Source organism: Bison bison, unplaced genomic scaffold, assembly GCF_000754665.1.
Source record: "Bison bison bison isolate TAMUID 2011002044 unplaced genomic scaffold, Bison_UMD1.0 scf7180017864053, whole genome shotgun sequence".
NCBI classification, from domain to species: domain Eukaryota; kingdom Metazoa; phylum Chordata; class Mammalia; order Artiodactyla; family Bovidae; genus Bison; species Bison bison.
This window is the reverse complement of record NW_011494625.1, coordinates 1,207,638-1,230,244: the sequence shown is the minus strand read 5'-3', so window position 1 is coordinate 1,230,244 and position 22,607 is coordinate 1,207,638. Positions and strand designations below refer to the sequence as shown.

At 44.4% G+C, this 22,607-nt stretch overlaps 1 protein-coding gene across 1 annotated transcript in view; it reads left to right on the top strand.

Moving 5' to 3' along the window:
* The window catches only part of F13A1 (coagulation factor XIII, A1 polypeptide), a 148,304-nt gene that overhangs the window by 50,137 nt on the left and 75,560 nt on the right, over positions 1-22,607 (top strand). Inside the window, exons 5-6 of the mRNA XM_010835833.1 lie at positions 14,435-14,553; positions 16,740-16,847. Coding sequence (XP_010834135.1) covers positions 14,435-14,553; positions 16,740-16,847 — 227 coding nt within the window. The remainder of the gene's footprint in view (positions 1-14,434; positions 14,554-16,739; positions 16,848-22,607) is intronic.

The window sequence follows — 22,607 nt, the reverse complement described above, 5'->3', positions numbered from 1 at the left end:
GAGGGGCAAAATAGGGGTAGGGAATTAAGAGGTACAAACAATTAGGTATAATAAGCTACAAGGATGTATTGTACAGCACAAGGAACATAGGCAATATTTTATAATAACTATAAATGGAGTCGGAGAAGGCAATGGCACCCCACTCCAGTACTCTTGCCTGGAAAATCCCATGGACCAAGGACCCTGGTGGGCCGCAGTCCATGGGGTCGCTAAGAGTCAGACACGACTGAGCGACTTCACTTTCATTTCTCACTTTTATGCATTGGAGAAGGAAATGGCAACCCACTCCAGTGTTCTCGCCTGGAGAATCCCAGGGACGGGAGAGCCTGGTGGGCTGCCATCTATGGGATCGCACAGAGTGGGACACGACGGAAGCAACTTAGCAGCAGTAGCAGTAGCAGCATAAATGGAGTATAATCTTTAAAAATCATGAATTATTATATCATATATGTACACTTCTAATTTATATAATATTGTACAGCAAATATAATTAAATTAAAAAACTATTAAGATTCATAATCTGGCTTCAGAAAAATAAAATAAAGTTGACCTTGTCTATAGTGAAACTAACTTTTATCTCCTTAATTCAAGTACAGAAAGCATAAGTCTAATGAATTCTGTAAATTTGTTTAAATGCACAGTGGGTGCAAACTTTATAAATCATAATGCTGGATATGCAAACATGTAGCTTTAATATAATTCAGCTTAATCTCTACTGCTATTTTGAGTCTTTCCTTCTGGCTGCTGCAGAAGCTTAATCTAGTTATATTCAAATAAACTTAGTCAAGTCCAAGAATTTCTCTACCAATCCAATTTAAGAACTCCATCACACACAGTATTTTTCCCTGTCCCCATCTCTGCCCTTCCTTATTTCTGCCTCCATACTTGGTGTGAGGCTGGTCTTAAGTTTCAGGGGCAGATGCGAACATTGCAGTGACACTCGGGGGAGAGTCCACTTTTAGATCTTAGCAAGTAAGGTAACGGAACATATAAAAGCTGACATAAGACCAAAGATTTCTCACACCGTCCTGTCCCATATACATTGCTCTCCAATATCTTCCAAAATGAGTCTATATTAGCGCTGGTTTTGAACGTGGGAGTTGCACTTGATTCAGGGTGGATATGAACTTACACACAGGTAATCAGTGAACAAGGTTTTCTGCTCGGGTTAACATAAACCTGGATCCTCCTGACCCTTTATTTGAAGGACCTGTTCCAGTATTCGAGCTAATCCTATGCTCCCCACCTGCCACCTCCGTCCTCCTATACCCACTAATCCTTATCTATGAGACAAGGTTCAAGGTTGATGGTAACAGCCTGTGGTTTCCCCAGCCTAGAACCCAAAGCACAGTCCAACTCGGATGCTGTATAATGAACCCCACACACAACCAGATACGCTGTAGCTTCACAGTCCCCAGGGTTCTGCTTGCGTGTGCACTAACGCAGAACATAACACACGTGATAACACGGGGCTCACGGAGATATGGTCTGGCAACTACAGAGGAGATTCAGAAAGAGACCACTGCCCAACTGGAAAAGATTACACAAGAGGAAGTCAGAAGTTGTCCAAATAAAGCCAGGTGGGCAAGATGCTGCCAATACCACACACGCGCCGTGGAAGTGAGGTCCAAGGTGACTCGGGACACCGGGCTGAAAATTACGCAGGCAAGTACAGCACTGATTGATCAAGAAGGTTCTGCTGTGTGGCTGGGGGCCTTTAGCTTGCTTTGCATTCATAGGCAATTTATCCTCCTTAATCACTAAATCATTAGTGGGGATCAATAGTCATACCACATTACTGAGGCCAGGGGTGGGTGGAGGGAGAATTGTTGGTTAGCTTTTTAATTTGATTGTGCTAACCAGGCTTCAGATCCATCCCAGAAAGGAGCCCTTCTCTGGGTGCTGGAGAGATAACCGAACCCACAAAGGCAGCAGGAGTGAGTCGGGCACCCAGTGTGAAGTCCTCTCACCTGTCTCCGCTCAGGAACTCTGAACTGTTGAATGCATTTTCCTGTTTCAGTTCAAACCTTTCCAGATTGGTCATCTAGAATTCGTGCCAGATCGTGTACCCTGAAAGATGTCAGCATCCCAGCCTATGCTTAGTCCTCGGGGCAACATTTGACAGCTCTCTTTGATAGGGCATCAGTCATTTTCATGGGGCTCGTCTTGTCTTAACCACACTTCCCACCTCATTCCCCATCACTGACGCCACCTGAATTCATCCAGACTTCATCCTAGCACAGTATCTGGTACACGCACGCTTGCTCAGTCACTTAGTCATGCCCAACTCTTTGTGACCCCATGGACTGTAGCCACCAGCCTCCTCCATCCCTGGGATTGTCCAGGCAAGAATACTGGAGTGGGTTGCCATTTCCTTCTCCAGGGGATCCTGCCGATCCAGGGATCAAGCCTGCCTCTCCTGTGTCTCCTGCATTGTCAGGTGGCTCCGTGGTCTGGTAGATACTTAATGTTGAATAAATGTTTGCTGCACTGATTTAATCATTCCAAGTAAATGCTTTCTAGGTTCACTGCACCTATCACCACAGATCAGCTGTGTCACCCCATACCTTACCACTTGAAGGAAGTCAAAATCGAATACCGTGCATGGGGGACATGTGTTGTGGCGTGTGTGTGTAGACGTCTCTCTCTTTTAGCATCTGATGCTAAACTAGCATCTGGTATTTCTAACGTTTCCCCCAAGTGATTGATTTCTTTTCTTGTTTCTTTATTTATTTTTTACCTTTGGCCACACTGCACAGCATGTGGAACCTTACTTTCCTGACCAGGGATTGAAGCTGTGCTCCCTGCTTTGGCAGCTTGGAATCTCAACCACTGAACCACCAAAGAAGTCCCTCTAACTTTTTATTCACTATGACTTTGGCATTTTCCTTTAAACAGAGAAATCAATTAAATTTAGTGTAAAGAAATCAATTTCTACTATCTGGATGCTTTTAATAGGAAGTAATTAATATGAAGAAATTGTATAGTATTTTGACATTCATTCTTATACTATTTGCTTCGTAATTATACATGGTCTTTTAGACCCTTCAGTACAGAATGGAGTGATGTACCAGGCCTGGTATTCCCAGGGTAACCATGACCAACACCCCTTCCTCTTGGAGACCGTTGAGCCCAGACCAGAATTTACACCCTCAGGCTAGAGCCCTTCATTCATCAATCCACAAATAGTAATAGTATATCTCCCACAATGCTCATGACAGCATAATTACCCATGGGTACTACAGAACTATTATTTATTCATTCACACATATTAAGGATCAATGCTGAAGTAGGCACTGGGAATATGTTAGTGAAAAAGACAATCTTCGTCCTCAAAGAGCATCTGGCGACGGTTTCACAAATGAGCTGCTAATAAACATGAATTTCAACACTGAAAAGCACAGAAAGGAGTCGTGGCAGAACAAGAACATGCAGTAGGGGCACCGGCCTCACTGGGGAGTGGGGGGAATGGGTTAGCGGGTTACCTTTGCACCCCGTGCAGCCCCTGGAATAGTGTGTGCATACAATAGCAGTCACATACTTGGCTAACTGAATTTCAAGGAAGTTTTAATAGAGCTTATGTGACAATTTGAAGCCCTTATGCATTCAGACCTTGTATTTAATGAAATAGCATATCTCTCTTGCAAGTGTCTGAATCGGTAGAGCCCATTCATCCTCACAGCAAGTGACAGTTATCTGGTGTGGCATCAATCAGAAGGGAACCCAGGGAGCTCTCAGTAGACTTTATTTTCAGTGGCACATAGATGACCCCAGATTCAAGGTCTGAAGCTGTTTCTGGAGGGAGCATTTGTAATTCCTTAGCTGGGTGGTTCATTTTTTTTTTTATCATTGGAGTACAATTGCTTTACAATGCTGTGCTGGTTTCTGTTGTACAACAAAGTGGATCAGCCGTAAGTATACATACGTCCCCTCCCTCTTCACCCTTCCTCCTACATACCTTCAAAGGATGCTCAAAGCTGGTGTCTTCCTGCATTCTGTGTTTCAGAAAGCAGGACCCTTCTCTCTTTCAGTCCAACATGGCACAGAGGTAAGACTCGTGAATGCTGAACTGAATTGATGACCACCACTCCAAGGGTCGGCGGGGAGTGGAGTATTAGCCTCATATTTCAAAAGAAAAATCAGACTCTGTGGTATTACATAAAGTTTTCAAGGTCATCCAGAAAATCAGGAAACAAGCTGGGGCTAAAACATGGATACCCTGGTGCAGGGAAAGATTGAGGGCAGGATAAGAAGGGGGAGACAGAGGATGAGATGGTTGGGTGGCATCAGCCGACTCAGCGGACATGAGTCTGAACAAACTCTGGGAGATAGTGAAGGACAGGGGAGCCTGGCGTGCTGTGGTCCATGGGGTCTCAAAGAGTCAGACACGACTGAGCAACTGAACAACAACAGGCTCTTTTATTTTCAGAACCAGAACCACTGGTACCCGGTATTGTGGAATAAGAGAAACAGGAAGTAGATGCCAGCTGGGAAACGTCTATGATGTTCTAATCAACACTGGAAAAGTCTACTGTTAAAAATAAATAAATAAAAACAAAACCAGGTTGATAGCTAAAAGATCAAACAAGTTTTCTTTGCAAAAAAAGAAAAAATTTAAACATCCCAACAAGGGCACAGGCTCCCTTTGAGAATATGTGCTAAGTAAAGAATATCTGACATTTTTCTTTGTAGAATTGCTTCATGAATAATAGTCTATCTTCTAAAGATACTTTACACTAAAAAGTCCTTAACCAGCAAAACTGGAAATACAGCACAAATCAACTCAACTTCCCAAGCTGGCCTGAGCTGTGATACGATGCAGTGTCTTTGCAGGGAACAGGCCCAACAGTTGAGAAATAGCTTGCTGGTGTCTCCTGGGCTGGTTTCATTCCAGAGTTCACAGGCACAAAGGCATGCCCCTAGGGAAGTTGAATTGAACCGTTTTAGGAAGACAGTGGCTCTGGACCCTTCCAGAAATAAAGTGCAGATGCTGGAAATGCCAGTCCTGACTATACTCCAGGGGCTTTCCTGGTGGCTCAGTGGTAAAGAACCCACCTGCCAATGCAGGAGACATAAGAGAGGTGAGTTTGATGGCAACCCACTCCAGTATTCTTGCCTCTAGAATCCCATGGACAGAGGAGCCTGGTGGGCTATTGTCCATGGGGTCGTAAAGAGTCATACACGACTTAGTGATTGAGCCCAGGTGGGACAGTGGTAAAGAATCCTCCTGCCAGTGCAGGAGACCCAAAAGACGAGTTCAATCCCTGGGTCAGGAAGATCCCCTGGAGTAGGAAATGGCAACCCACTCCAGTATTCTTGCCTAGAGAATGCCATGGACAGAGGAGCTTGGCAGGCTATAGTCCATGGGGTCGCCAAGTCGGACACGACTGAGCAATCTGAGCAGTAAATATACGCCAGTGTTTCCCAGATCCCATAGGTGGGAATCATCTGCCTAGAGCACAGCCTCAGGGGTCACCACCCCATATGATGTACTTGAGATGGAAAAACATATAGTGATGACACCAATCTGGAGTCACAAGTGCTCCACAGAGAGGGTCAGTCCCCGGAGCGCTGATGACACCCACCCGGCAGGTCTTACCTCTTTATTTAGTGGCACTCAGCTTTTGTATAAAGGGGAGGGGAGTAAAAAGTGTCAGTCACTCAGTCGTGTCAAACCCTTTTCAACCCCGTGGACTACAGCCCGCCAGCCTCCTCTGTCTAAGGGATTTTCCAGGCAAGAATACTGGAAGGGAATTGCCATTCCCTTCTCCAGGAGATCATTCCAACCCAGGGATTGAACCTGGGTCTCCGGCATTGAAGGCAGATTCTTTACCATCTGAACCACCGGGAAAACCCCAAAAGTTGTTTCTAATTCTTCACTCAAAATCTCTCCTTTTACCAAAAAGGTGAGACATTTCACCTTTTTGAAGAGGTCAAATCACCATTGATTCTAAAGGATCTCAAACAGACTGTGACTTAAGCTGTTCAAGAGTCTCTTTGGAGATAAAATATGGGAGAGCATTCTAGCTCCACAATTTTCTCTGATCCCTTTGCCAGGCTTGACTTTAAGGACCTTAGAAATGGGGCTTGCTTTAACTTTAAAATCGCATGAAAATAACCAAAAGGAAATTTTCAGCCCAGGTGGTGATGAATAGCCCTCCTTCGCCCTCTGAGGTTAAACAGATACTAAAATCAATAGGCTTAGCATTTATTTTTACATGTTTGTTATAAATTCTTACTTTCTCTGGGTGGGGAAGCCAGTGGTAATTTCCACAGGGGCCAGAAATCAGCCCTAGAAGTGAGTCCTAGCAGTTCTCAGCTCACAATTTGCTTTTCTTAGCTGCCCTACTCCTCCCACTGGAGGAATTATAAAATCAAGGAGGCCATTCTTCTTTACCCCTTGCCTCCCGGTAGTCACCCAGGAGGAGCGGTGGTTCACAAGGCATGCTGAAGGTCTGCTCTGGGTAAAGTGCACGGAGGCGTTAACACCTCAGCAATGGCGCTGTGTTTCCCTTGGGTTTCACTGATGGTTGCTGGTTGTTGGCCAGAGGTCGCTTAGGATCAGGAGGTTGTCAGCAGGTCTGTGGTGCTGCCATCCCAACTCTGCAGCCCTCTGGACCCGGTTTCTTCTATCAGCTCTCACACGGTTGAGAAGTGTAGTCCCCACGCTTGTGCACACACACACACACACACACTCTACTTTCTCACAGTTCAGATTGTTGGTTGACTAGAACAGTGAATTGCTTGTCAGCTTGTTTTTTCTTTTAATAAAATAATAGTATCCTTCATTTTACTAAAGTGCAGAACCAATCTCTTCCCACCTCCATCATCGGATCTAGAAAACCTCACTATGCCTTTCAAACTAATAAAAAAAATTTTTTTAAACAAACAAAAACAACACCCCCCAAAACCAACAACATCTCAAGAGGCAAATGATTGAGTTTTCCTGTTTTTGTCAGCCTATCAAACACAGAGAGTTTTTCGGAGTTTCCATGGTGATGAGGTTTTTTTTTTAATCCTAGCTTTGGACAACTATATTTTAAAGTGACAGATCTGAATAAAAAGAGGGGAAAGAAAGCTCTGCTTTCCACATTCAATCTTCCTTTAAAATCATAAATAAATTTAAAATGAAAATCGAGGCTCCGCATTTGATCCCCCTGCCTTGTTGTGGAGTCATGATTATGCCTGCCTGTTTTGAGGTGAGTTTTAATTCAGCGGCTGGAAGGAAACGGGTGGGCTGCACTCAAGCTACAGAACTCCTTCCTATTCATGACTTGCCACCTAAATTTATGACTTCTCATCAACAATAAGCCAGAGCCCAAAAGTAAATCCTTCATTTTCTTGGACTTCTCTCTCACTCTCCGAGCCCTGGACATCCATCCCCGTCTCTCATTCTAGAGGTCGGCATTTATTTTGCCGTGTTTTCAGGCACAGTGCACCGGGCGCTGTGCAGACGGTGAGTGGATCCCTCGGACTCAGCATCATAGTCTATTTGGGGGGCAGCTTGGTATTCAAACCCTGGCTTCACCTCTCAGCTGCAAAATGACCTTGGGAAAGATACTTTTCTTCTCTCTTCCTCAGTTTCCTCATCTGTAACGTGGGGAAAATACAGTGCCTTCCTCTGGGAGACATTATGAGGTGTTTTTAAAGAAACAATTTTACATATTTATTTATTTGGCCCTGCTGGGTCTTTGCTGCTGCACAGGTTTTCCTCTAGTTGTGGCGAGTGGGGCTCACTCCTCCTGAAGGTATGCGGGCTTCTCGCGGAGCAGCTTCTCTCGTTTCAGCTCCTGGCCTCTGGAGCACAGGCCCCGTCATTGGGGCGAACAGTCTTAGCCACTCCGAGGCCTGAGGCCCGTGGGATCTTCCTGGATCAGGGACTGAACTCACATCTCCTGCATTGGCAGGTGGATTCTTTACCACTGAGCCACCAGGAAAGTCCTCACTATGAGTTTTAATAAGTCTGTTTTTGCACCGCATTAGAAAGTTCCTGGCATGGAATAAACACTATACACATACTTGTTCCAGGAATAATGAAATCACAGAACAGAGTCAGTGGAGTGGGGCATGTCACTGCAACACCCATAGGGCACTACAGAACGAGGCTGCATCCCGCCCATGCTGGAAGGACCGAGTAGGAGACTTAAAGAAGGGGGAAGAGTTATAATTGTATAAAGACATCTACTGATGATAAGGACATTGATAATAAAAAGAGCACACCATATTGTTCTTGAAGAAAAAGTAATGCAAAAAAACCCTGAACTTGTTAAGCTCTTCTTAAACAGGTAGTTTCATGTAAATGCAACCATATTTTTTAAAATAACTTTTTTTTTTCTCATGATGAAAGTCTTATTACAGACACAAAAAATAATGAAAGCATGAAAAGAACTCAGAGATTTACAAGTCACTGTTACCATTTTGGTGCACTTCCATCCATTTAATGTATTTTTGTATAGTTTTATTTTTGTGAGAGTGAGTGAAGTCACTCAGTCGTGTCTGACTCTTCTCGACCCCATGGACTGTAGCCTGCCAGGCTCCTCCATCCATGGGGTTTTTGCAGGCAAGAATACTGGAGTGGGTTGCTATTTCCTTCTCCAGGGGATCTTCCCGACCCAGGGATCGAACTCAGGTCTCCTGCAATGCAGGCAGACTCTTTACCATCTGAGCCACCAGGGAAGCCAAGTTTTATATTTAATTGACCGTTAATTGAATACACTATTCTTTAAAATATACATATATGTATATATATAAAGGGGGCTTCCCTGGTGGCTCAGTGGTAAAGAATTTGCCTGCCAACACAGGAGATGCAGGAGACACCAGTTCAACCCCTGGATGGGGAAGATCCCCTGGAAGAGCAGATGGCCACCAACTCCAATTTTCTTGCTGGGAAATCCCATGGACAGAGGAGCCTGGTGGGCTGCAGTCCATGGGGTCGCAAAAGAATAGGACACGACTTAGCAACTAAACCACCACCACCACAGTCATTACAGAAATGCAAATTAAAACCATAATGAGATATTATCTCACAGCTGTTAGAATGGCCATCACCAAAAAGACAAAAGATAGCAAATATTTGCAGGGGTATCATGTTTCTCTAACCCCTATATTTTCTATTAAGCTGTTAGTTCTACTTAGAGGCTTCCCTGGTGGCTCAAACAGTAAAGAATCTGCCTGCAATGTGGGAGACCTGGGTTCGATCCCTGGGTTGGGAGGATCCCCTGGAGAAGGAAAAGGCTACCCACTCCAGTATTCTGGCCATGGGGTTGCAAAGAGTCAGACATGACTAGAGACTCATTCAGATTCATCTATAAGTGAATCATTTCCTTTTTCTTTGGAGCAGGTGTGGAGAGAGCACTGAAGAAGCATCTACTTCTTAAGTCAGATGCTGTGTGCTTCCTGGCGCATTCATCCTCTCAGGAAACTCAGTGTCTGCTTGTTGATTTTTTGTGATGTTCAGATTTACCAGTGGGATCAGGGTTATCACTCTCATGCATCCATTATGGAATTCCCCATTAGCCTTTTAAAAATGGTTTTAGCCTAGATCCAAAAATTTATTAGGGATTGCAAAATGGTGATAGTCTCATCTCCCACTCATTTTGCATTTATTAGCATCAGTGATTTCGGTGCCTTGAGGTAGTATTCATATAAGCAAGTCTAGATACGTGGCTCTTTCCTTATTTCTAAGTTCTTAGAATAATGGGTTGATTTGTAGTACCACCAATACATTTTTTTAAATCACCTTGAAACTACAAATATTAAAATATTTCATGTGTCCTAATCTTTTGCAGTGACCATTATTTTTGGTATTTTAGTTGTCCCATTCTTGTCCAGTGGGAGTTTCTTTAAGTTGATTTCTGATTTCTTTGTCATGAGGCCTAGAATCTTGAACAGCCTTCTTGTTCTCTGGCAGGAAGAAGCACTTCAGGCTAGGCTTGTACATTTCCTGACCCAGACCTCTGATCATTTTTCTCAAGGAGCCCAGATACCTTTTAATGGGAGGGGAAAGGAGGAGAATGGTACTCAGAGATCATAATCAGGCTCAAGAGCACTTGCTGCTATCACACTGGTTGTTTTTTCTAGTTCTTTTCAGTGAGAAAAGACTGAAAAATTGTGACAAAATGCATCATGAGTTTTTATGCTCTATTTTTTTTTTTTTTGCTAAGATCCTTTTATTTGATATTTTCTTATAATGGATTTAAGTTTTTGATTATTATAGTACACCCTGTTTGAAACACTTCAAAGTATTGCAGAGGCAGTGGAAATAGGAAAATCTGTTAATAATAATGTTTGCTGGTGAAAAATAACAGTGTTATTCGCTCAGTCATGGCTGACTCTTTGCAGCCCGCCAGGCTCCTCTGTCTATGGGATTCTCCAGGCAAGTATACTAGCATGGGGAGCCATTCCCTTCTCCAGGGGATCTTCCCAACTCAGGAATCGAACCCAGGTCTCTTGCATAGCAGGCAGATTCTTTACAGTCTGAGCCACCGGGGAAGCAGTGAATGCAAAAATTAATTTATCAAAAGCACAAGTGTATGGGAAAAATAACCAGCCTCTCCCTTCATATATATTCTTTCTTATTTTCTTTCTGTAACTTCCCAAAACAGAGATATTCAACAGTAGTTTAAAATGGCCATCTCCCAACATTTAAATGAATCAAATTCTCCAATGAGTGAATAAAATTATGAGTAGGAACCTGAAACTCAGCTGAGTAGGGCACTTTGGAGCCTTAAGTGGGAATGTCTTCCAATTTCAGAGTGATTTGTCTTCAATCTGTATCAATCATTTTAGTGAAAAATTAGAAAATAATTCTGGTGGAATGAGTTTCACCTCCCAACAAGATTAATAGATCATTCACTGAAGTTCCTATTCTTCTTTTGTGGACTGTGAAGAAATGAATGGTAGCTGGAAGATCCATGGGATTCTAGGTCCAGTAGCAGATGGGATGACAATATACCAGGACAAAATCACCTATATTTTGACTTACAAAGGCAGCAATAGCTTTAAATTTGTGACTTAATTGCAGACCAGCTGCACTACAACTTTTTCAAATGACAAAAATTCAAAAAAATGTGTGTTACAAAACTGTCTCAGGAAAAGTGTCGTCTAACAAAACAAATGCACTGAAAAGGTATCTTGCTCGAGAGAGGTCAGCTTGGGAAAGTCATTACCAAATCTAAACATCTTCTATTTCATACAAACTGTACTCAGAAATAGTTCTGAGACTTATTTCTGGCTGAAAGTATCAAAGGGTTTATTTGTCAAGAAAGAAACAGCTTAATTGACAAGGATGGATAGAATGAGTTCATACTCATCAAGATTTCTGCGGTGTTAGGGTACTAACAAACATCCTTTAATGGCAGAATGTGGTAATCATGGAATTAATTATTGCTAGAGTAGTTTTCAGATGAAAAAAGAGAAAAAAAAAAGCAAATTAAACTTGACACAACCTGACCAAACACGTGTCAATTTACAGTTTAAAGGTCATTTTACAAAATATCTACATTGACATAATAGGTTCCCCATAGCATTTTAAGATGAAAGTTCTTTTCATTTATCCTGGCAAGCTATAAATGAATAAATTATGCTGTTTAAAGACTTATTTAATATGCTTTTTTTAAATTAAATTTGCTGCTGCCATCTAGTCACTAAGTCGTATCTCTTTGTGACCCCATGAACTATAGCCCTCCAGGCTCCTCTGTCCATGGGATTTTTCAGGCAAGAATACTAGAGAGGGTTGCTATTTCCTCCTCCAGGGTATCTTCCCAACTCAGGGATTGAAACCGTCTTCTGCATTGGCAGGTGGATTCTTTACCACTGAACCACCAGGAAAGACCTTATTGAATTTATTTATTCAATAAGTTCTTCTTTCTCTTGAGTCCCAAAGAGAAAAAGGAAAGATCTGCCATTTAATAGATCAATAGAATCTGATTGATTCTATTGATACTCTGATACCTTAGAGTGACAGAAAGCAGAGTTACGGTTCCCTGGGAGGGTGGGAGGCCTGAGACAGGACTGGGAGGGAAGAATTACAGAGAGGAACAAGGAAACTTCTGGGTGACATATGTGTTTGTTGGGCTTCCCAGGCGCTGCTAGTGGTAAAGAACCCACCTGCTGATGCAGGAAACATAAGAGACAGTGGTTCAATCCCTGGATTGGGAAGATCCCCTGGAGAAGGGCATGGCAACCCACTCCAGTATTCTTGCCTGGAAAATCCCTTGGACAGAGGAGTCTGGACAGCTATAGTCCATTGGATAACAAAGAGTCAGACACAACTGAAGGGACTTAGCACACACACGTGCATATGTTTATTATTTTGGTTGTGAAGTTATATACTTTAAATGTGTGCAGTTTGTTGGACAGTAGTAAATATGTAAATGTGTGTATGCGTGTGTCAGTGCACGCGTGTATTAACAGTTGCACGAAACCAGGCAAAGGTAACCAAGAGGCAAAGAACAGAAAGGAAGTTACAAGAAAGTGCTGGAGTACAGACCAGACCATGAAATCTCCAGAAGATTTGATCAAAGCTATAATACGGCCCAGAATGCGGATCCAAGCTGGTCGGATGGAGCAGCACTGGGCAAAGTTTAATATATACACAGGTCCCTGGTGCCCTCGTTAATATGCAGATTCTGACTGGGTCTGAGCTGGGGCCTGAAACTGCCTTCCTCACAAGGTTCCAGGTGGTGCTGACGCTGCTGGCCTTTCCACCATTCTGTGAACATCAGGGGGCTGGGACATTTGTTCTCAACTGTGGCTGCATATCAGACTCACTGGAGAGCTTAAAATTAACTCATTAGTTAATTAATTCACTTTTTAAAACCCTGATGCCTGGATCTCACTCCCGCTCCCAGAGATTTTGATCCGATTGATCTAGAGTTCAACTCAGGAATCTACAGTTTTTAAATCTACCTGAATGATTCTAGTGTGCAACCTTGAATATTCATTGGAAGGACTGACACTGAAGCTGAAGCTCCAATACCTTGGCCATCGATGCAAAGAGCTGACTCATTGGAAAAGACCCTGATGCTGGGAAGGTTTGAAGGCAGGAGGTGAAGGGGTCAACAGAGGACTAGGTGATTGGATGGCATCACCGACTCAATGGACCTGAGTTTAAGCAAACTCCGGGAAATAGTGAGAACAGGGAAGCCTGGCGTGCTGTGCTCCATGGGGTCAGAGAGAGTCAGACACGACTGAGCAACTGAGCAACAACTCCAGAGGGATGGTCAAAAGCCTTACCAGGAAATGGGAAGGAATGATCCCTGATAAAGTAGCAGAATGGCAAGGACGACCTGGGCCAGAGAAATGTGATGAGCACGTCCCCGCTCAGAACTGAAACTGACCATTGCCAAGGCTGCACGCTGACCTGAGTGGGACTTAGACCTGTGCGGTCCCGTGTGCGGTCCCGTGTGCGGTCCCGTGTGCGGTCCCGTGTGCGTTAAAGACGCTTTTGCTGCTTTCATGCCTGGCCTGGGAGTAAGTACCAGACTGGTGCCTCAGCAGGCAGATGGGGAGCAAGGTTTTCCTGAGATTAGAGCCGCAGGCAAGAAGAGTCCCTGTGGGCGTCCTGGTGGCTCAGCGGTAAAGACTCTGCCTGCCAATGCAGGAGACGTAGGCTCGATCCTTGATCCGGGAGGAATCCACTTGCTGCTGAGCAGCTAAGGCCAGGAGCCGCAGCTATTGAGCCTGTGCCCTAGAGCCCGGGGAGGCATGACAAGAGAAGCCACCGCACTGAGAAGCCCTCCTATCACATCTAGAGAGAAGCACCCGCTCTCTACAACTAGAGAGAAGCCCACACAGCAGTGGAGACCCAGCAGAGCCAAAAATCAACAAACTAATTGTTTTTTTAAAAAATAAGAAAAGTACTTGCAATGGAGGAAGATGATCAGAGAGGCCAGTTGGACACACTCTTACCAACACGAACACGAACACCAAAATTGTTCCTTGAAAGGAGACAACGCCCAGCCTCCCTCTTCTCCCCAATGGGCCACAAACCAGGCATGACCCATGAGGCTCCAGCCTGCTAATGTGCCCCAGACTTGTTATAAAATCATCTCTAGTTCTTTTAACGTTAATACTTTGGAAATTAGTTTTTTGATCCGTGTTACAGATTTTTATCTGCATTATAGAATTCTGATTCTGAAACTACTGAGGCACCAGAATCCTAAAATGTTTCATGAGACTTATCAATTTAATTGTGCTACTTGGAACTTAGCCAAAACTTGTCAGCTTTTTGATGACAAATGTCATCATTTACAGACTGATCTTGGCCACTTCTGTTCACCATTGTTAAAATTACATATTGTGAAATGAGCTGCCTTTAAAAGACTTTTTCCCATTTGGTTGAGTAATTGCAATTTATGATCAGAATAAACTTTCAAGTGTATAGAAACGTTCTGGTTTGGTTAATAGTCATTATGTTTAAATTCCAATGCAGAGGATGCTGTGTACCTGGAAAATGAAAAAGAAAGAGAAGAGTGCGTCCTGAATGACATCGGGGTTATTTTTTATGGAGACTTCAATGACATCAAGAGCAGAAGCTGGAGCTACGGTCAGGTGAGCCACGCAACATTTGTCATTGTCAAGGACATCTTTACTCATGCTTTCAGTCCTGCGTATCACTGCAGGGTGGTGTATGTCAATGCTGGACAAGCACAATTTCCTGCTTTTCAGGATGTGAGGCTCTAAGACAGCCTGGGTGCAGACTTGGAAGGGCACCTGCCTAATTTATCAGCTGAAATCACATATTTCCGGTTATTACAGTGTTACAGAGGTTGGAGCCTGTGTGGTTGGCACGGCATCCCAGTGAGAAGTGCTTTGGCACTTCAGAACAGTGAGACTCCATGAGCTCAGATTCTGGTATCCAACCTGCTTTCCTGCTGTTGTTGCGCTGTGCTCAGTCACGTCCTTCTCTTCGTGACCCCATGGACTGTAGCCCACCAGGCTCCTCCAGGCAAGAATACTGAGCTGCCATTTGCTACTCCAGGGGATTCTCCTGATCCAGGGATCAAACCCATGTCTCCTATGTTTCCTGCTTTGGCAGACTGGTTCTATGCCACTAATGCCACCTGAGCAGGCTCTCCATCCTGGTTGGTTCTAACTAACTCTTGAGAATCACACACCCACTGTTCAGCTTTGCCTACCTGCATTTCTGATGTCCCACCGGGCTAAGGATCAATGTTCTTCCCCTGTTTTGGGATCCTTGCCTGGCTCCCCAGTTCCAAGCCCTCCACTTCCTGAGTGACATACAACCCATGACCATCACTTATTGTCTGATGTCCTCGCCTTAGGTCCCTAATAATTCCTAACCTTTAGATATGATTATATTTACATCCCCAGTGTGACAACAGAGAGAGAGAGCTAACAAGGAACAAAAACTCATACAGTTGGGTAGCAAGGAGGCCTGGGAAAGGATGCCAAGCATGATGGGGGCCCTTAGCCAGCATGGACAGACGCCCCGGAGCACACTTGCCACTTATCTCTGCTCTCATTCAGAGTCCATCAAGTTGGGTATTTCAGCCCAATCAACCAGCCAAGCCAGTAGTTTGCAATGAGGCAGTGTAACTAGCTCTCTGACGATGTCTTTACCATTCCTGTTGACCACTGTCACACCCCACAGACACAGCTGAAAGATGCTGCCTCACAGGAACCAGAGTAATGAGTTCTTTACGTACGTGGAGAGCTAGTGCGATTACCCATGCCTGCAGCCGTCACGTCGGTTTAGGATATACCCAGAATTGTATTCTAATTGGATTTTAATCGAGAATTACATGTAATCAGCCATTAAGACAGTGGTGTCTGTCCTGACCACTTGGCTGGATAACATACAAGGTTTCTGCATTCAGGGAAATTTCCTGTACAGTGAGGTGCAGTATGGGTATCATCTTCCAATTTTACCATTTTAAAAAACTATTTTTGTCTTTGCTCCTTTTTTGGAAAATTCTGGTGTTCTGTGTTTCTAAGCAAATTGAACCGACTACCAGACTTGATAGTATAATCTTTCTCTAAACCTTCCTGACCTCTCTGACCCTGGAGGCCCCCTCATCTCAGGAGAGAGGGAACCGTAGGCAGAGGCTCACTGCGTGAGGTCTCCAGCTTTGCCCGGTGCACGCGATGCAGACCTAAGTGCCTCCCAGAGCTGGACCTGGGAGCCATTTATTTCTGAGACGCACAAACACTCATGTTACTTTTGAGGTCTCGAGACTCTGGCCTGACTACGGTTCATCCCAGTGAATGGTTCATCCCACTGCCTGATATCCCAAGAACCAAGATATAGGAGAGATCCTCTGAATTAACCCTACAATGAACCCTACAATTTTCTAAAGAACATCAAGCCAGTTCTTGATTCTGTTTCCCTTTTTTTTGGCCCCACGGCCTGGCATGTGAGATCTTAGTTCCTCACAGGGGTTGAACTTGCGCCCTTTACACTGGAAGCATGGAGTCTTACTCACTGGATTGCCAGGGAAGTCCCAGTTCATGATCCTTGAGCACAGCAGTTCACGAGTAGTTCTATTTATATTTCTAGCTAGCTTTTAAGTTCTTATCCATTTTACTGAAAGATAAAAGAAGCTGTCTCTTTCCTTCCAACTTAAATATTTCACGCTAAAGATCATGAGTGATTTCCATACAGGAAATACACATTTCTAAACATTAGGCTGTGGTCTCATTTTATTTTTTGGCAGAGAATGTCTTATTTGCAGATTGGACGTTAAGTAGTTTCTCATTTTTTTTCCCCCAAATAGTTTGAGGATAGCATCCTTGACGCTTGCCTGTTTGTGATGGACAAAGCGAATATGGACCTTTCCGGCAGAGGGAATCCCATCAAAGTCAGCCGTGTTGGGTCTGCCATGGTAAGAACAACTACTGATGGTTTAAATCAATTAGATAAGTCATTTGCCTCCATATGCGTGTCAGTTCAGTAAGAGCTGTTGAAACGGTGACTTACAGTCAATAAAGTTTTCCTTGGAAGAGTCTGTAATTCCCCGAGCTTGTCATGTGCCATGAAACTAAATTCTTGTCTCAGTACTGTATGTGGTTTTGGCTTCAGACAAATGCTAATAGGTGACATGATAGTACAGCCCGCTTATTCTTAAGTATCTTGGCCTGGGGAGTGAGAGGGACCATGATGAAATGTCAGTATCTGTAATCAATTGATCAATCAATCGATTGATCAAACACCAAGGAACAGCAACACACACACACACACACTGTAAAGCCTAATTTATCTCCATTCACACCCACAGAAAGAGTGAAGAAATAAATGACTAACGCTATTCTACTCCAACGATACCTCACCACAGGACTGTGTATTGACAGTTTATGAAATGGGTGTTGATTCTTCAGAGTAAATGCATGAGATGGGGGAAGGGCTGGCATCACTCACGCCATTTTGCAAGTTAGAAAGCGGTGTGCTGACAGTTGGGCAGTGACGAAGCCTCAGTCCTCAGCTGGATCCCAGGTCCGCTGACTCCAGACCTTGGCATTTTCCACCTTCCTTGCTGGTCTCGGCAGGAGATCCTGAAGCATCTTTGAGAACACACAGACCCTGCACTGGAACCGCTTCCTGAGGGAGGAGACACTACTCTCATGGGCCAGGAGGCTGGGAATCCGGGGTGGGCAGCGGATTAAATGTGTTGTCTAGGTCCTGGGCAGCCCTGGACTGTACTGACGTGTGGGACACACAGATCCTGCCCGTGGTGCATGAAAGCGAGTCACACGTGTCAGACACAAGCAGCATCTGCACATGTACTCATTCGCTTCAGTCCTGTCCGACCCTGCGACACTACGGACTATAGCCCGTCAGGCTCCTCTGTCCATGGGATTCTCCAGGCAGGAATACTGGAGTGGGTTGCCATGCCCTCCTCCAGGGGATCTTCCAGACCCAGGATCGAACTTGCATCTCCTGTGTTTCCTGCACCCACTGAGCCACCTGGGGAGCCCAAATATAAGCAGAACATTCCTGAAAAAAACACCAAGCTCGGTGCTGTTGCTACTTCATTCAATCAAAGACTAAGCAAAAAATACTCCTTTTGCTACCAATTTTCTTAAGTTCTTCTTTAAAGACTTTTTTTATGTGGATCATTTTTAAAGTCTTCATTGAATTTGTTAGTATATTGCTTCTGGTTTATGTTTTCGTTTTGTGTCCATGAGATCTCAGCTCCGCGACCGAGGACTAAACCCACACGCCCTGCCCTGGAAGGCAAGATCTTAACCACTGAGCCACCAGGGCAGGCCCCCAATATCCTAAAGTTTTATTTTTTAAAATATCTCTCTGAAAGACTGCTATCTTTGAGTCTGATTTGAGTGAAATAAAATCAAATATCAATTTTATAAAAATATTAGATTGAAAATAATAGGAAATGCAATTTCTGGTTAGCACTTAAGAACAAAGATTGTTAAATTAACAACTAGGCTATCTGTAAATTTAAGAAAAGTGGAACTTAAAGAGGAAAGAAAGGTAAAAACGAGAACATCTAAAGGCAGTTATTTTTGTTGTTGTTAGTTTTGTCTGTGACATAAAATATGCAAGTGGAAAGACAATGAATTCTAAAGAATTCAGGAATTTCTTTTTAATACTATTTATAACAACATACATGAGACCTTCGGTCACTGTTTTTCCTGATTCACAGATAAGAGCCCCTTTTCCTTCTTTGAAGTTACCCTGACAGTTTTGCAGTGAGAAAGGAAGCAGTTACTGGCAGTGGTTGGATATAAATGAATTCCTTAAGCACTCTGAAATGATGCTCACCAGCCCGAGCTTACTCACACATCATGTGTATTTTTATGAGTGTAGAGATCACTGCCTAACACAAGCAAAGCGAGCGGGAGGTGAACAGGAAGCGATGAACCCGGTACTTCCTATGGTGGCACCTGGCCAAGTGAAAGCTGAGTCTTGAACGAAGCACCTCTATCCTAATGCAAACTGCCTTGCAATGTTACTAATCATAAAAGGCCGATGAAGTTCTGATTTTGAAGATCTATAACCCACTTACAAGATACAGAACTAGGCAGGATCTATTTGGGGGTTTGGTTTGGTTTTCTTTCTGGAGGGGGAGGCCTTGGGTGTTAGGGGAGAACACCCCCCCCCAACTCTAGGCAGTATCTTTTTCTTCACCACCACCATTGTTTACATCCACAAAACGGATGTTTGATAGTTTTCAAAATCGTTTTACATCTACTATCTCCTTTAATCCTTAGAAGAGCTCCAAAATCCATTCAGTTCTAGTGATTTTAGAAATTAAAGCATTGAGCCTCTAAAAATCAACAAAAAACATGAAACTTTCCCAAGAAATCAATTGTTTTCTGGTTACTCTGGGAGCTCCTCTCCTGTTCACAAGTCCTGGAAATCTATCATGAAATTGCTGAGGGAAGTCAGGCAAAGACCGAAAGAAAAATAAATAAAACAAAACCACCTCAAATTTCTCAGTAAAGATTTGCCTTAAAATATGAGAAGACATATTTAGCGAGCTCAGAAAGAAAGTGTTGTGAAATTGCTTGAGTTTAGCCAGAACCCTGGGTCCGAGCAGATGGGCCCGTTTCTGAGCAGATGTTTTCTAGGGAGTTGGTCCCGTCCACCGGAAGAACAGAGGGAGCTGTATGTGGTCACTTTCAAACTTCTCAACCCTCTCGCCAGCCTGGTCAGAGGCAGGGAATTCTTTTTATAGGAAACACATTCTGGAACCAGATGCATCATGACATGCAAACGCTCTGGGAGGGATAACACACGGGCCACAGTTCATGCCAATATGAAAGTGATGGCAGGCAGAAATTTCCTGGGGTCAGCCGTTGCCAGGACAGAGTGGATGAGCAGCCCAGTGCTGGCTGGGCCCCTGAGGAGGGTAGAGGCAAGAACAGATGACGGGGGCCCCAGAGACAGATTTGCTCCCTGTGGTCACGGCCAAGGCTGGCACTGAAGACGAGCCAGGAATCTGCGGAAAGAAGATGGGTGCTCAGTGCGATCTAAGCACAGATAATAAATAACTTCGGTCTTTCTAACGATGATGATGATAATGACGGTGTCAGTCTGGCTGTACAGTGCCCAGATAAAAATCTTTATTGCCTAGTATTTATTACCTTGGATGGTTCTTTTTAAAAATATTTATTTGTCTGTGCCAAGTCTTAGCTGAGGCATGCAGGATCTTGGACCTTTGTCATGGCACTTTGGGTCTTTTAGCTATGACATATAGGATCTAGTTCCCTGACCAGGGATCGAACCCAGTCCCCCTGCACTGGGAGCTGGGAGTCTTAGCCACTGGACCACCAAGGAAGTCCCCCTTGGTGGTTCCTTGTCGTGGGGGCTGCCCTACACACCAGAGGACGTTTAGGAGCATCCCTGGCTTCTACCCCAGAGATATCAACTCACCAGTTGTGACAACCAAGAAGGTCTTTTGGTATTTCCAAATGGCCTCTGAGGTCTAAGTCACGGCCCCAAGCTCCTCCGAGGCTCAGTCTCCCTGCCTGTGCAATGATCACAGCCTTTTCTTCTGGCCTGCATGGATGATCTACCTTCCGACCTTGTTCAAAACCTGTGCGTTTCCTTTCTCTGCTGAAGAGAAGGTGGAGACAGCATCCCCGGGGGAGCCTGGCCCAGGTCACATCGGGCCTCTCGGTTCTGACCCTTCCTCCCACTTCCTGTGTCACCCGGGGCCCAGTCCTCAACCTCTGCAGGCCTCACCTCATCTTTAAAATGGAATTCTGTCTCTGTCCTCAGATCACATTTGTTATTCCCGGTGGCAGCAAGAACATCCTTTTCTTCTTCAAAACAGTGTTCCTTTTTCTTCTATTTTTTCTCCTTTATACATTCCGTATCTTATTTGGTTCTTATTTTGAGTTGCTGTTACTCCACTTTGATGTGAAAATCGGAAAAGTTTATGACAATCTGGACAGCCTTGGGCTACTGGGTTTACCCAGGAGAAAGAAAGTTTAAAACTCCTGTGATCTCATTGTCTGGGGATTGGTCCTGAGATCTGTAACCTTACATAAGCGAACTTTTATTTAGGCTTTTCTAACTACTGAGTGGGGCATTTTACCAAAGCTACACTGCAGATTGATTCAAGGGAGGAAATTGTTTTTAAGAGATTAGGGGAAAACAGAAGAAACTTGCCCCAAATTACACTTCCTCCTTTAAATCACCTTGCTTGCTGGCTGTTTGCTTTCCACCTCGTATCTGATGTGACCGTCCCCACCAAGACAATAGCCAGGAGATGTGCCAGCAAAATTTTAGAAGAATGTTTTGTGCCATCCGAAAACTTATTTTGCTCACGCCCACTAATAAAGTATTCCATCCTTGGCCCTGAATTACTGAGAAGTAACCTGACATGGCCAACCTAAAGACAGCTCAAATGGCAAAGAGTCTGCCTGCAATGCAGGAGACCTGGGTTCGATCACTGGGTCAGAAAGAAGACCCTGGAGAAGGAAATGGCAACCCACTCCAGTACCCTTGCCTAGAGAATCCCATGGACAGAGGAGCCTGGCAGGATACACTCCATAACTTTGCAAAGAGTTGGAAATGATTGAAGCGACTTAGCACCCACACACGGCCTGAGATGGAATCTGAGCCCGGGTCAGATTATCAAAACAGGTATGCTGCGCCTCGTGACGAGAACTGCAGGGTCCTGGGGGAAAGGAAAATAGCCTGTTCCTTAACTGCTGGGTGGGCCCTGGGCCTGCCTGTTTCTGCCCCATGAGTGACTGGATCTGATAGCAGCTATGGGCAGAGCTCTCCAGGGAGGCGTGCTGCCCCAGCCGTGGCCACCATGCCTGCAGACACTGCTCACTTATTCCCCGTGGAAGTCCTCGCGGGTTTGCTCCTTTGAGCTGAGACTTATTAACAGGAGATCTGTGTCAAAATGCACATAGAACCAGTACGTGAGATCTGGAGGACTCTCCTGGGGTCTTGTAGGTAAAGGAGTGAAGGCCCTTGGAAATGATGTCATTCAAGGTCACATGGCCAGTAAGTGGCTGAAACGGAGTTAGATATTGTCCTTGCTCTCAAGTCATATTAGACCTTAGGGGGTGAGCACCAGCACACTCACACTGATAACACAATTCCTACATCAAGTTATGTAGCTATCTCCTAGAAAAGAAGGGCCCAGGGGAATGGGTTCTGGAAGAGGTGAAGTTTGAAGTAAGGGATAAGTGAAGATAGGCATAAATCAGAGAATCCCAAATAGCCAGAGGCATTGAGCCCCTGGGAAAGAGTTCCCGAAGAAGACTAGGCACCAAACGCGGTTTGATGGTGGCACAGGTGGTTGTGATGCCATGACGGTGGTGATGCTGATAACAGGGATGATGGTGGTGCTGTGGTTTGGTGATGGGAGGAGTAATTGCTGTAAAGACGTTGATGGTGGGAAAGCACTCAATATGAACTCATTCATTCAACAAATATTTATTGAGAATCTCCAGTCTAGGTTCATTTCGGTTCAGTTCAGTCACTCAGTCTTGTCCAACTCTTTGTGACCCCATGGACTACAACACGCCAGGCTTCCCTGTCCATCACCAACTCCCACAGTTTAAACTCATGTCCATTGAGTCGGTGATGCCATCCAACCATCTCATCCTCTGTTGTCCCCTTCTCCTCCTGCCTTCAATCTTTCCCAGCATCATGGTCT